This window comes from Frankliniella occidentalis, unplaced genomic scaffold (assembly GCF_000697945.3).
Source record: "Frankliniella occidentalis isolate FOCC.00 unplaced genomic scaffold, Focc_3.1 Scaffold5, whole genome shotgun sequence".
Taxonomy (NCBI): domain Eukaryota; kingdom Metazoa; phylum Arthropoda; class Insecta; order Thysanoptera; family Thripidae; genus Frankliniella; species Frankliniella occidentalis.
The window spans coordinates 1,715,166-1,727,691 of NW_026267135.1; the positions used below are offsets into that span (position 1 = coordinate 1,715,166).

Here is a 12,526-nt window from a genome sequence, read left to right on the forward strand (position 1 = left end):
AGACTAAGATAACAATAAATACATTCTCATTTACGAATTTTAAAAGAACGAACCTTCTGGAAGTATCTGTTCTTCTTCTCTTCCCTCTTCAGTGCTGCCCGCGCATGAATGATAGCCTCCTCTTGAATTTGCAACTGCCTTAGAACTTCCTGGAAAGAGAAGAGATGGTATCAGTACAGATCAGTAACATCCCTGAAATTCAAAGTCAAGGTGAATATAAATAGCTTAAAGATTGCATACCGCTTCCTCCTCATTGGGCATGGGCTCCCAAGAATCGAAAATCCCCCACTCTGCATCATCGGAGGACGTGCTGCTGCTTTTTGAAGAACTCCACCGCACAGATGAAGCCTGAAAGAGAGACAGGGTAAAACATTACTTGTTTGCTTTCAGAATCTGGAAGCCAAGGTTACAATTATTTCTTGAAATAGAATACTAAGGACTGAGCATCAAAAGAATTTTTGCTTGAGTAAAAATTGCCATTGGCTGTGCTGCCATTATGTAAAAATGTATTTTCTAAACATATCTTGAAGTACTATTTTCCTAATAAGCTTTTGTAAACCCAGACTTTAAATCCATTTCTTATGGCAAGGCAAAACAAATTTAAAAAAAATAAGAAACCATATTTTTGAATCATACTTTTAGATCTCATTGAAAAACTGGAAAAGAGAGAAAGTGCCAGTCTAGATGCAAATAATTTGTTCTGAGTCAAGCCAAACTTTACGAACAAACAGAAAAAGAAGTCAAAAAATTATTGAATGCAAACGCAACAGAAAAATATTGGGAAAAATATTTGTCAATGAGGCAAGGGGCTAAGATGATACTGATTTGAAAAAAAAATCTTACAACTTCAGCAGCCAACATGGTTTTCTAAAATACAATCTTTGGTCAATGGGAACTTCTTGAACTCAGCTATGGGCATGAAATGCACACCATGAAAAAAAAAGGAACTTGCTATCAAATCAAAGGGTCCCAATTCCACTCACCATTTTCACTAGTTCATCGTCCTCTGTTGAGGGCGACCAGATGTTGAAATTCGCCCAAGGCGACAGGGCGGCGCAGGTCGTCGACGGGTACACGGTGCGGACGTTCCACGGGTCCACCGGGTCCGCCGCGGCGCCGTCGCTGCTCTCGCTGTGCGATCGCCTGGAACGAGAAAAACAGGTGTCTGTCACAATGCCGCCAGGGTGAGCACCTCAGCCAGACGTCAGGCCGGCTGCCTACCCGCGTAGCTCGCGGGGGTCAGAGAGGGAAGGGGCTCATACTCACGAGTGACCGCTGCTGAAGCCGCTGTCGTCGGCGTCCTCGTCGGTGTCCGAGGACAAGGGGGTCGTGGTGGCGGCGGCGGTCGTAGCGCTGGGGCCGAGCAAGTCGCTCTCCTCCTCGGAGTCCAACCACGAGAGGAAGTCGGTGGCGTCAGGGCTGGGCATGGCCCGCTCCTCCGCGGTCTCCAGGCAGGACAGGAGGGCGGCGATGGCGTCCTCGTCGGTGTCCGAGGACACGGGGGTGATGGCCGCGGCGACGGCGGCGGTGGCGGCGCCCGGGCCGAACAAGTCGCTCTGCTCCTCGGAGTCCAACCACGAGAAGCAGCTGGCGGCGGCGTCACAGCTGGGCATGTCCTCGCCCCCCCGGCAGAACTCGACGTCGGTGCCGCCGGCGTCCATCTTGAGCAGGTGCACGTCGGCGTCCCACCAAGGCAAGAGGTTGACGACGGCAGAGAGGAGCTCGTCCTTCACTGTGGTGCAGAGAGACAAACAGAGACATGAGCAAGGCGGCCAGGAGCTTGGGCAGCACTGCGGAGGGGACTCGCGTCGCGACACAAGGGGAGCAGCAAAATGTTGTCACAATTTTAACAGGGTAACTAGCAGCACGGAAATGTTTAAAATCTACCACGCCCGATGCAAAAAAAGTTCACGCTCACTGAGAGGACCCGTTTGAGGACGACTGGCATGGCATGGCATTCCCTCCCCCCCCCCCTGCTCCGCTGTGGAATCGGCCCAGGAAACTTCAATGCAAGAGTGCAGACTGCAAACATTCTCATTACCCCCTCCCCCCTCTTCTCCAACCAATAAATTATTCAAGGACTTACCGTGGAGAGCAGCCATTGCAGGTGCGGGGAGCGCCGGACGACGGGCAGGGCTCTGTTGCAGGCTCAGGCCGACGTGCAGGGCTGTTGCAGGCGCAGGGCGGCGAGCAGGGCGGTTGCAGGGCAGTTGCAGGGGCGCTGCAGGCGCAGGCAGTCCGACGCGGAGGGCCGCTGCAGGGCTGTTTGCAGTCCACGCAGGGGCGATGGCAGGCAGGACCGGTCCGGTGCAGTGCAGCTATGAGTTGCAGGGCGCAGGCAGGCGGTGCTAGACCAGAGCGAGGGAGCGATGCGAGTGCGGCAGAGGCTCGACACGAAGTGACACCCTGAGGTCCGGGCCGAGGGCTTCCAGCATCAGTGGCAGCGCGCCGTCCCCGCGCGAGGGGGCAGGCGGGGAGGGGAGGGCAGGCGGTCCGGGCGGGTGCGGTGGTGGAGGGGGGAGCTCGCCATCTCCCCTCGCCGCTTGGCTCCACCCACCGCGCCGCGGCCGGAGGGGCCCCCTCCCCTCCGCCACCATCGCTCTCCAGCCGGGCTCCAGCCAGCACCGTACAGTCCGCTCCAGAGCCGTCGCGCAGCCGCTGGAGCAGGAGAAAAGGCGAGCTAGAGTGTGCTTGTAAGCCCTTCCGTGGTATTGGCAAGGCTGTTCGCCTTCTTTCTTCCCAACTTCTAGATCGAGAGCCGGCCAGGGCACGCCTGCGGGGTTCACGTGCACTGCGAACACCCAACGACGCGGCGCTGCCAAACGGACGCGGCAAGGCGTCTGGCCGGCGTGCCCAGGCGTGCCTCCAGCGAGTATGCATGTACCGAAACACATGGACCGTTTGAACGCCAGCCCCCAAAAAGAAGAGGCTTCAGACGGGACTGGACCGCGCCGTGGGCGGCGCCGCCGTGCTTGTGCTCACAAGCAGCAGAGGATGACTTTGACTTTGACACACAAGCAGCAGAACGCCTTTGACACACTCTACGCATGCCACGCGCGGCACCAACACCGACAACGCGTTGCTATTTTCGTAGCGCTGAAAATAATTTGACCTCACTGGTGACTGATTGGCTGATTACCCCCCCCCCCCAACACACTCTTCTGTAGATATGAAGAGCCGCATTCGCACGTACAGGTGAGTTGCCTACTCCGTAAGACGCCTGACGCCGTGAACAGGGGAGGTAGGCAAGCCCGCCCGCGCCCGTGCGTGCGGTACAGTATAACCACGGGAGTGCGCGGTAGTATGCTGATCGGACTCAACACTCTCACGCCCTCTGTCATTTGGGTCCATTGTCGTTTGCCATTGTCAACAACTTCCGGGTCCGGGCTTTGAGGTCCCCGCCGTCCTTCACCGTCCCGCTTCTTGACCTTATCCTGGACTTTCCCCTCGCCTGGTCCCCGCCGGTACGCACATCGCGTGATCTTCACTCGCTCCCCCCAACACACGGCTTGGCACCTTCTCTGCTAATCCCCCTCCGTGGCGCCCGCTACCGACCGCCGCCCCTTTGTTTTAGGAAGCGGAGGCCGGGCCGCGGGCCGGTCCGTCCGAGCACCCCGTCGTGCTACCTGATCCGATCACTCCCACGGCGGGTCAGACAGAGGTGACGGTATGACTTGGCGGCCAAGGGCGAAGCCGAAAGGGCTCCCGGCATTGCCAGAGGCACGGCTTGCGGCTTCACTGCAGGGGCGGATCCAGACCCGTGTCCCTGTGGAGACGGGAAGCAGCGTGTTGCCTACTTGCAGGCGCGAGGCAGCCTACCTTGTGCCTACCCAACTAGCGTTTTGTTAAGGACCCGGTGGGTTGTTCAGCCCCCCCCCCTCACCCCCTGGATTCGTACCCGCGGCTCCCTTCGGCCCGGCCTCGCGGGCGGGGACGGGGACCTCAACGCACCGCGCATATGGAGGTCGCCGGCGGTGGCCCGGCTGACGGCTGATGACGGGAACAGGACACCGATGACAAAATGATCACCAAACTACTTGGCCCACGGCCTACACTGGGCCCTGAACAAATGCCGACTGCCAGAGTCAAGTGGTTGCCGACTGACTGCTGCGGACGGCGAGTGTGGTCACCCTAGCTTCCTCTCCGCAATGGGCGGCATGCCTCCGGCCCGACTCCTCAGCTCCGGCGGCGGCGCGGTTCCCCCCCGCTCCAGGACGAGCGGCCCGGCTTTCTCGGAAGCGAGCGTCGTCGGCTCGTAGGCGGAGGGGTGCACTGGCGCACCACCGCACCGCAGCGCCGACAAACACGTGATGCGATGTGCAATAAACCCATCTGGCCCCGTCCATGTCATTGACAATGCCAGCTCGGCGTCCTATGTTGTAAACACCAACGAGTGCAGCGTCGTCGTGCCTCCACCCACAACGCGGACCGCCACCGCCGCGGTGACGCCGCCGAAGTGTCAAAGGCCACCGCCGAGGCCGAGGTGCAAGCCACGTCTAGCTGCCAATCCAGCCCGCGATGCTCTCAGCTACATGCTGCTGCTGCATCAGATAGCCTTGCGATTTGGAAATTCGACGCGATTTCGACTCATCACATACGTCACACACGGCCCCACGGTCCTCCCGGCCTCCGAGCGAGCGCGGGGGTGGGGGTGGCGGGGCGGGGGTGGCGGGGTGGTCGCTAGGCGGGCGAGTTACGGGCAGCAACAGGCGACAAGCAAATTCAAGTTCAAGCCCCTCGGCTGCAGTTGTTAAGACACGTTACGCCAATTTCGTGGAATACGGCGCAATCAGCTGCAGCGAAATACACCCTTTCCCACCAAATTTGCGTGTCTTAAACTTGCCGAGGCGCTTGCTTTGGCCGCTAGGTTGCCAGTTGCCAGCCGCAACTCGCCCACCTAGCGACCGCCCCGCCCCGCCACCCCTCGCGCTCGCCTTGAGGCAGGGGAGGACCGTGGGACCCTGTGAGGTGTGGTGATGACGTGGGATCGCGGGTGGCGCGCCGGCCGGGCGGGGCGGGGCGGGGCGCAGCGCGCGGAGAGACACAGATCTGTCAGTCGACGTTCGGAGCTCAGAGTGTGTGCACGCATCCATCCCCCTGCCGTGACTCCGCCGCCGCGCTCGCGCTCACCCCCGCGCGCACCCCCGCGCGCACCCCCGCGCCTCCCCGTGTGAGCAGCGCCCCGTGTGAGCTGCAACCAGCGCAGCTTGTCCAGGATAGGCCTCTCGCGTCCCCGTCGACCATACCATGATGCAGCCCACCTGGGCCAGAGGTGAGTCCCCGCCCTGGTCGTGACCGAGGTCAACCACCCCCTGCCTGCTCCCGACCCCAGCCAGAAATGGAAGTCGATCGGCGTCGAATCGGCTGATATTGTCACTCAAATCGAGTGTTCAAACCGACATCGGATCGACGTATCGACGCACTTTCCATTTCCGGTTGGGGACGCTCTGTATCCTTAACGGCGCCCTGCTGATTCCAGACGCCAACCGGCGGAGGGCCATCGTTGTGAACCGAGGCGCCCGCGGCAACCCGGACGGGATGGCGATGACGTCGCAGTGGAGGCCGCTGTCGCCGCCCATGAGGCCGTCGACGCCCCCGAAGCACTTCATGTCCTCGCCGCCACCCTCGGCATCCTGGGCGTGCCGGGAGCTGCTGGACTCGCCAGGGGTCGCGTACTCCCCGTCGACGTCCTCCCCTCTGCTGCTCCACGCTGGTCTGCCCGCCCCGCACGGGCCGCAGCAATGGGGTCAGGATCCTGGCGCGTCGTCAAGGTACTACCGGACCTCGACGTCGTCCTCCGTGCAATCCCAGGAGTCCTCGCCGCCCTCGGCGTCCACGGCAGCCCCTCTGTCGCCGTCCTGGCACACCGCCGGACACCTGTGGTCGCCGCCGCACCCGCCGCCCGTCGCCAGTCCGATGAGGGCCTTCCCCCAGGGCGTGCATCACGAGGGTCGCGACCTCCCCGCGTTCGGCGAGAGGACTGCAGCAGCGGCCGTGGAGGAGGCCATGGACATGGGGGCCTTGGGCACGAGCACCTACCCGTCGCCATCCGCTGCCGGATCAGAACCGACCAGCGCAACAATGTGAGTGATGTTTAACTTTTTAAACTAGAGTAATTTGCATTTTATTTCTTCAATGGCAAGTCCGACTTATACATTTTACTAATTTTTTTGCCAGAGATAACTTGGTGGCTCTGACGCAGTTATTGTGCCTGACCGATGGTCCGAGAAGTGAACCGAGATTGCTGCCGTCAAATTATAATAATAATAGAAACCATTTTTGGGGTCAGAGGAGACCATTGAAAAATCAAAGTAAGTTCCCAGATTTCATGTAAAACAATCAAACTGAAACTGTGACTCACTGTTTGTAAACTACATTGGAACTTCGTCTGTTTTCAGTTGCTTTCTGTGCCTTTTGTAAGGGTAATGGAGAATTGCCCTCCCTATATAATGATCACCGCCTGCATGCGAAACAGCCAGATGGCACAATGCGTGTGGAGTGCCCAGTGCTCCAAAGACTGAAGTACTACCCGTTCCACATGTTCCAGAAAACAATGTCTTCAATTTTTGCATCATATGACAATAATGCCTTTATTTTTGTTCAGGTGTGAAATATGTGGGGCGACAGGGGCATATGCTCATACCAGGTCCCACTGCCCCTACAACAGGCAACCATCGGTGGCAGTTCTGTTAAAGAAAACACCTCGCCGATGTGATGGCTCATTGCGCTCCTACAGAAAGTAGCCATTGTTTCATTTTGATTTTTGATGTTTATAGTTTTTCTTATCATGTTTAAAATTTGGAAGATGAATGTCTCTTCCTTAAATTAAGTTTGTGCCATCATAGTTTTAAAATTACCTTTTTACACTTGTTTAAAGATCTATGTTTTATGTTAACTAAATAATTTGAATGCTTTAATAATTCTCGTTAATGGTCATTATTGTGTTGACAGAAAATATGACATTTTTCTTCTGTTTCAATTTTTGTATATTGGCTTATTGTTTAATTTCAGCTATCATGTTATTGTTCAGCCTTGCATATTGAGGAAAATTTATTCGTAGACTAGCCAGATTCTCCTGACCTAAGAAGCAATGTGCTATTGGACATCAATTGTATATTTTAATTTTCAATGATCATTCTGCTTGTGCTAGCAGAAAATATGACACTTTTTCAACAGTTTCTATTTTTCCTATTGCGGTTTGTTCAATCAATTTCACCAATCATGTTATGTTTATCCCCTTGTGTTTTGAGGAAACTGAATTTGTCGACTTGCCATATCTTATCCTGACCAAAGAAACAAAGTGTTTTCGACATTCAGTGAGTTATATATAGATTTATACAGATTATGTTAACTAATGTAATTTTGAATTGAATGCTTTAGTCGTCACTTATTGTCATTCTTAAGCTTATATGACATTTCAGTGAAATCATGTTATGTTATTCATTATCCTGCCTTGTTTTTTGAGTTTTTGAAGAAAATATATCTTTGTTTCGTTGTGGATTGGCCGTAGCTTTTCCCGACCAAAGAAGCAAGTGTTTGATTTTCGCTCTTCTTTCACCTGATGAATCACCAACCTTAACATGCTAGAAGTAACTCGCATTCAAATGTTAACACTAGCAAAAAGTTCTCAAAATCTACCGGGCACTAAAATTTGGAGAAGAGGCGATTCTATCAAACATAAGAACACTGTAAGATCCAATGAATTAGATTTTTTTAAAGTATAAAAGACGCTGATTTTGTTCCTGGTTCGGATGGTAGCACTTGAACACACTCAAACGAACAGTTGACAGTTCACTAACCGAGCGGAGATATACGTCACAACAACAATTATATTTACATCATTTTTGCTGCTGAGTTGATAAACTGTGAGTATCAGGGATCAGGAAAGGTTTTTTGATAGTTCTGTCGTGTGTCAGTTAATAAATCTACCTGCGCCATCCCCTCATAGCCTTTATTCGATAACCTAACCTGTCAGTTGGTGCAAAATTCATTCAGATGATCTGTCTAGATCTAGAACATATGTCATCACAAATGTCTCGTCATCAGTTAATAGAAGGAAATTCAGTTTTAATTTCAATGGTTTCAAATGTGTGTATTGCATTGGCAATGATTGACGGCTGACATGTTTCAACAATGATTTTTGGCATACTTCTGTTAAAATAGTTTAGGTATTTTTTCTCAGCAGGACCAATCTTATTAATCTATCTATAAGAGATCCTTTCTCATCGTGGCACTTTGATTAAGGAAAAAATTGACATCAGGTTCTGATAACGTGATCAATCTAGCTTACAGACGTGTAGTGTACTCAAGTTCATGTCAATATGCGAACTTCATATAACTTTCCTTGAAGTTGAAGAAGTATTCCACTCAAATTATTTTAGTATCCTTCTGATGCTGGTTAAGGCACAGTCCCTTTTCTATTTGCTTAAATTTGAGTACTGGTTCCTGTCCTTAATTCTGGTAGATGCAAACAGGTGTATTTCAGTTAGCAAACTATCAGCTGGTTACTGAATGTCTGCATTTTAATTACTGCTGATGCCGGCGCTTTGTTTTTATCAATTTTATTTTTGACAATTATATGAATTTCAGGATGTCCAGCCAGTGACGGCCTTTGATTATTTTCTTCAGTCACATTCATGCAGAGGGATCAATCCAAAATGAGAAGAGCACATGCAGGTTTGTTGTTTTCACAAATTTTGTTTTCTATAGTACTTGTCATAAATCATGATCTGTAATTCTCACTAGGAAATTACTATGAGCCTCTGCCTACTCAGTACGAGGCAGGGAACAACGTGGAGGAGGAAAATGAGAAAATGACGGACCAGCTGAAGGACAAAATTCATGTTTTAAAATCGGTCAGTAAAACACCCTTTAAATCATACCCTGTCAATTTTGATTCTTTCCTCTTCTCTTTGATTACAATTTTTGTTTGTTTTCACAGCTTTCCATTGATATCGGGGCAGAAGTGAGGTACCAAGACAAACTTCTGAGGGATATGGTAGGTTATAGAATTATTTTTTTATTGTTTAATTTGCTTAGTTTGTGATTTATCTATCCTTTATGGGTATTCTCCATCATTCTCCGTTTCATACAAAGTTTTATAATTTGCAGGATGAAGACTTCGAGAAGACTGGTGGATTTCTAGGGAATACCATGAACCGAGTTCTACGGTTAGCGAAAGGTGGACACAACTACTACATTGTTTATCTTTTCTTATTTTCAATTGTGGTGTTTTTCATTTTGTGGATAACTTTAAAGTTCCGCTGATAAAAAAAATTTAAGTACTGCATCTTCAAAGTTTTCCCATGACTGAAGTGAACTGCTCACCGAAAAAAGGTGAAGCATTTGAAAGTTTGTCTCTCAACAGCAGATTAGACGACGTGAAAAAATTATCTGTTTTGTCTAAAATTATCCAACTGCATTTCGATCTTAATCTATACTACATCTCTTTTGAACTTCTGTGATAGTGAAGGATTGCCAGGTGTTGTGAATTCAGATTCTATTGTTTTATATATTCCAAATTTCTCTCATATTTTGAGGTTGGTGATTGGAATCATTATTGTATACTGTAAATATTGGCCAGTTATATCTGTATGATGTTGTTGTCATACAGTTTTAAACTTCTACATTGTGTGAATTGGTGATGTTAGTTACCATATATTTTATTTTGTAACAGTTTGTTCACAGAGATTGTACAGAAGCATTCTAGGTGTTCACAGTACTTCATTGTGTCAGTTTCTGTGTGTTTATAAATCTTCAAAAATCTTTATTACTGTTTGATTTTGACTACGATTGCGATTTACTTTTTAATTATTTTCATCCAAGTGAAAGTACATGTGTAAAACGAGGACTTTGTATCAGTATTTGTTGGATTTTGTTTTGCTGTCTGACGTGATCACATAGTAATGCTGTTCTCAATGGCCTTTTTTTTTTTTTGCTTTGTTTAGTTATTGATTATCTATCTATATACTTCTAGATTTAATTGTTTCTTGTTAGTCTACAAAATACAAAATAAATTAATGTACAAACATGGACCGTGTCTTTACAAATACCTAGAGTAGTAACAGTGATGTCGTAGATGACTTTTGTTCTCGGATTGTAGAACAAACAAACAAATGAAGTACATTGACTCAGTAGAACACGTCGTCTGGCTTGTGGCTGGCATTGTGGCGATGGTGGTGGGTGCCGTTGGACTCCTCCAGGACGGCGGCCAGGTGCGCGGTCGTCAGGGGCGGCGGCGACCCGGGGGGCTCGGCGCGCGGCCTGGGCAGGGTGTGCACGGGGATGCCCGGCGAGGTCAGCGGCACGGCGGCCACGCTCTCGAGCTGCGCCCCTAGGTCGCAGCCGAGCGCCAGCTCCTGTGGGGCACGCAACACGACGGTGTGCAAGGGGCAAAGGTCAATTTAAAAATAGCCAAAAATCAGAAAAATCGAGATAAAAACCGGGAGTTTCGGTGTTGGCTCGAATTTCTCTGGACGTACCGTGTACGCGCCCAGGACGGCGCCGAGCAGCAGGCCGACGACAATGTCCTGCCAGTGGTTGGACCTGGAGTCCAGGGCCTGCGAGGCGAGCAGCAGGGCGGGCTGCACGGCCAGCACCAGGGCCAGCGCGCGCAGCACGTACACGCCGCCGACGCGCAGCAGGCGCAGCGACCTCTCGGCGCGGAGGGCCACCACGGCGCCCGCGTACGCCAGCACGCTGCAGCGGTAGCTGGGGAAGGACAGGCGGGCGTCGCGCTCCTGCGGGGGGAAGGGAAGGACCGAACGTGAGGGACGAATGACGTCGAAACGATGCCGCCCCCTGGATGTCGCGACGTCCGGCGCGCCGACGCATTCCGCCGTCGTGGACTTGCCTCCCAGCCCATGGACGAGTCCTCGATGACGCCGGGCGTGCAGTAGCGCAGGAAGCCGTAGCCGTAAGTGTTGTCGGCCAGGAAGTAGGGCCTCGGGCGCGAGACCAGCACCCTCAGCAGGTCCGTGAGCAGCGAGGTGACGCACAGCCCGATCAGGAACACCACTGCGCTCAAGAGGGTGAGGTAAAAGGATTGTGACCTAGGTGGTCGCGTTGACCTCGTTCGAGACCTCGTTCCTCCGGGTCTTAACTCTTTCGCTACTTACGTACGGATTTAGCGAATCTCTTGGAGAAGAACGCGCCGGTCGACGCGCCCGTCCGCCGGACTTGCCGGTGTAGCGCGACCGCCACCGTCGCCTCCAGGACGCCGACCAGCACGATGGGGCCGACGATGGTGAGGACGTCGACGGCGTACGGCGGCACGTAGATGGCGGGCTCCCGATGGGGCTGCTTGTACGCGTCGTCCTGGCACAGCCCGCCGACACCCTGCAGCTGCGGCCGGATCAGGTACACGTCGCCGAACCTGTCGTCGAGAGCGATGATAGGAGGCCGTCAAAGGGTAGGCGAAGGGGGATGGGGAGGATCTGGGCCTATCGCCTCGATTGTGGTGCTCTGGGTGATGGGCCGTCAATGTCAGTGTGCCGGGCCGGCGCATAGAAATCAATAAGTGATCGGGCAACAAACGCTGTTCGCTTTTCGTGCCGCTTAATCTTTTATCGAATATAACACGGGGCAGGACCTCTTGGAGTGGGTGCGGGTGGGTGGTGTGCGGGGGCAGGGGCTGGTGCCGCACCTGAACAGCGCGGCCGCCACCCCGAGGAACACGAGCACGATGAAGTCGATGCAGTGCGTCAGGATGAGGACCCAGGTCTTGACCGTCGGCCGCGCGCCGCCGCCGCCGCCGTGCCTGCCGAGCGTCGCGGAGGCCATGCGCGTCGTCGCCGACCCCGCCTCGGAGGGCTCCAGGATGGCGTCCCTCCAGTGGCCGTGGGACGCCACCGAGGTCGCCGCCGACGGCATCTGTGGGGTGCGAAGGAGCGGGGTTTGTGAAAGGGGTGAGTCGAGGCGCCACCGCGCGGGCGGTCAGCGCTCACGACTGCTCCGCCGCGCGGGTCGCGGCCGCGCCGACCCCATTCACACTGACCGTGGTGTCCAGGTGCCCAGCAGCGCCGCGTCCACGCGCCCCGACGTCGTGCTGGCCGTCGTCGGCTCGGGTCGATAGCGACGGCGGCGTCGCGGAGCGCAACTAGCTAGTGCGAATGCCGCGAACAGGGCGGCCCCCCCGCGGTGGTAAGGGGGCGAGGGGGGGGGGGGGGGGGGCACGCGAGGAACCACCGCGCGCGCGCGGGCCAACGGGCGTATCAGCGGTCTGAGAATTAGCCGTGTCGTTATCTGTGAGGGCGCACCGGTGTGCAGTGCGGGGAGAGATAGATAGCGCGGGGAGATTCGGTCCTGGTTTGGTTTTGGAGTTGTTCCGCGCGCGCGCGCGACCATCTGACCATCTGATATGAATCACTGAACTTTATCACAACTTTGTTTATTATACGACATAGACAAGAGATAATTACATAGATCATCATCCACAGTACGTAATTAAGGTATAAAACGGAAATTTCATCAGACTTTCAATAACATATACAATATATATCACTTTTTTCGGGGATATAAATATAAT

The 12,526-nt window shown here is 53.1% G+C and overlaps 4 protein-coding genes across 7 annotated transcripts; 2 read left to right on the forward strand and 2 right to left on the reverse strand.

The window, feature by feature from the left end:
* Nucleotides 1-6: 6 nt before the first annotated feature.
* LOC113212054 (uncharacterized) lies at nucleotides 7-1,721 on the reverse strand. The gene is made up of 4 exons (XM_026430620.2): nucleotides 1,267-1,721; nucleotides 984-1,143; nucleotides 241-348; nucleotides 7-149 (listed from the first exon to the last, which is right to left on the reverse strand). The coding sequence occupies exons 1-4, from the start codon at nucleotides 1,659-1,661 to the stop codon at nucleotides 27-29; spliced, it is 786 nt and encodes a 261-aa protein (XP_026286405.2). The 5' UTR covers nucleotides 1,662-1,721; the 3' UTR covers nucleotides 7-26.
* A 3,762-nt stretch (nucleotides 1,722-5,483) lies between these two features.
* On the forward strand, nucleotides 5,484-7,450 carry LOC127749975 (actin nucleation-promoting factor WASL-like). The gene is made up of 4 exons (XM_052270222.1): nucleotides 5,484-6,083; nucleotides 6,178-6,311; nucleotides 6,399-6,522; nucleotides 6,605-7,450. The coding sequence occupies exons 1-4, from the start codon at nucleotides 5,539-5,541 to the stop codon at nucleotides 6,741-6,743; spliced, it is 942 nt and encodes a 313-aa protein (XP_052126182.1). The 5' UTR covers nucleotides 5,484-5,538; the 3' UTR covers nucleotides 6,744-7,450.
* A 304-nt stretch (nucleotides 7,451-7,754) lies between these two features.
* On the forward strand, nucleotides 7,755-10,034 carry LOC113212061 (BET1 homolog). Of its 4 annotated transcripts, none has more exons than XM_026430631.2 (5): nucleotides 7,755-7,865; nucleotides 8,590-8,676; nucleotides 8,746-8,855; nucleotides 8,942-8,998; nucleotides 9,112-10,034. In XM_026430631.2, exons 2-5 carry the CDS (start codon nucleotides 8,637-8,639, stop codon nucleotides 9,265-9,267), a joined length of 363 nt encoding a protein of 120 aa, XP_026286416.1. In that variant the 5' UTR covers nucleotides 7,755-7,865; nucleotides 8,590-8,636; the 3' UTR covers nucleotides 9,268-10,034. The 4 variants fall into 4 exon arrangements, with proteins under 4 accessions (XP_026286416.1, XP_026286418.1, XP_026286420.1 ...); XM_026430633.2 differs by lacking the exon at nucleotides 7,755-7,865 and adding an exon at nucleotides 7,943-8,088; XM_026430635.2 differs by lacking the exon at nucleotides 7,755-7,865 and adding an exon at nucleotides 8,028-8,168.
* LOC113212060 (phospholipid phosphatase 1-like) lies at nucleotides 9,964-12,156 on the reverse strand. The gene is made up of 6 exons (XM_026430630.2): nucleotides 11,996-12,156; nucleotides 11,645-11,871; nucleotides 11,118-11,374; nucleotides 10,853-11,016; nucleotides 10,482-10,739; nucleotides 9,964-10,358 (listed from the first exon to the last, which is right to left on the reverse strand). Exons 2-6 carry the CDS (start codon nucleotides 11,869-11,871, stop codon nucleotides 10,131-10,133), a joined length of 1,134 nt encoding a protein of 377 aa, XP_026286415.1. The 5' UTR covers nucleotides 11,996-12,156; the 3' UTR covers nucleotides 9,964-10,130.
* Nucleotides 12,157-12,526: the final 370 nt, after the last annotated feature.

Excerpts from the sequence above, each read along its gene's own strand:
- LOC127749975 (XM_052270222.1), top strand. The coding sequence starts at position 5,539 with ATGGCGATGACGTCGCAGTGGAGGCCGCTGTCGCCGCCCATGAGGCCG. Across the intron at positions 6,312-6,398 it reads GAGACCATTGAAAAATCAAA|TTGCTTTCTGTGCCTTTTGT; the intron begins GTAAGTTCCCAG and ends GTCTGTTTTCAG. Across the intron at positions 6,523-6,604 it reads CCAGTGCTCCAAAGACTGAA|GTGTGAAATATGTGGGGCGA; the intron begins GTACTACCCGTT and ends ATTTTTGTTCAG.
- LOC113212060 (XM_026430630.2), bottom strand. The coding sequence starts at position 11,871 with ATGCCGTCGGCGGCGACCTCGGTGGCGTCCCACGGCCACTGGAGGGAC. Across the intron at positions 11,375-11,644 it reads GTGGCGGCCGCGCTGTTCAG|GTTCGGCGACGTGTACCTGA; the intron begins GTGCGGCACCAG and ends TCTCGACGACAG. Across the intron at positions 10,740-10,852 it reads ACTCGTCCATGGGCTGGGAG|GAGCGCGACGCCCGCCTGTC; the intron begins GCAAGTCCACGA and ends TTCCCCCCGCAG.
- LOC113212054 (XM_026430620.2), bottom strand. The coding sequence starts at position 1,661 with ATGGACGCCGGCGGCACCGACGTCGAGTTCTGCCGGGGGGGCGAGGAC. Across the intron at positions 1,144-1,266 it reads GGCTTCAGCAGCGGTCACTC|GCGATCGCACAGCGAGAGCA; the intron begins GTGAGTATGAGC and ends TTCTCGTTCCAG. Across the intron at positions 349-983 it reads ACGATGAACTAGTGAAAATG|GCTTCATCTGTGCGGTGGAG; the intron begins GTGAGTGGAATT and ends TCTCTCTTTCAG.
- LOC113212061 (XM_026430631.2), top strand. The coding sequence starts at position 8,637 with ATGCAGAGGGATCAATCCAAAATGAGAAGAGCACATGCAG. Across the intron at positions 8,677-8,745 it reads AATGAGAAGAGCACATGCAG|GAAATTACTATGAGCCTCTG; the intron begins GTTTGTTGTTTT and ends AATTCTCACTAG. Across the intron at positions 8,999-9,111 it reads ACAAACTTCTGAGGGATATG|GATGAAGACTTCGAGAAGAC; the intron begins GTAGGTTATAGA and ends TATAATTTGCAG.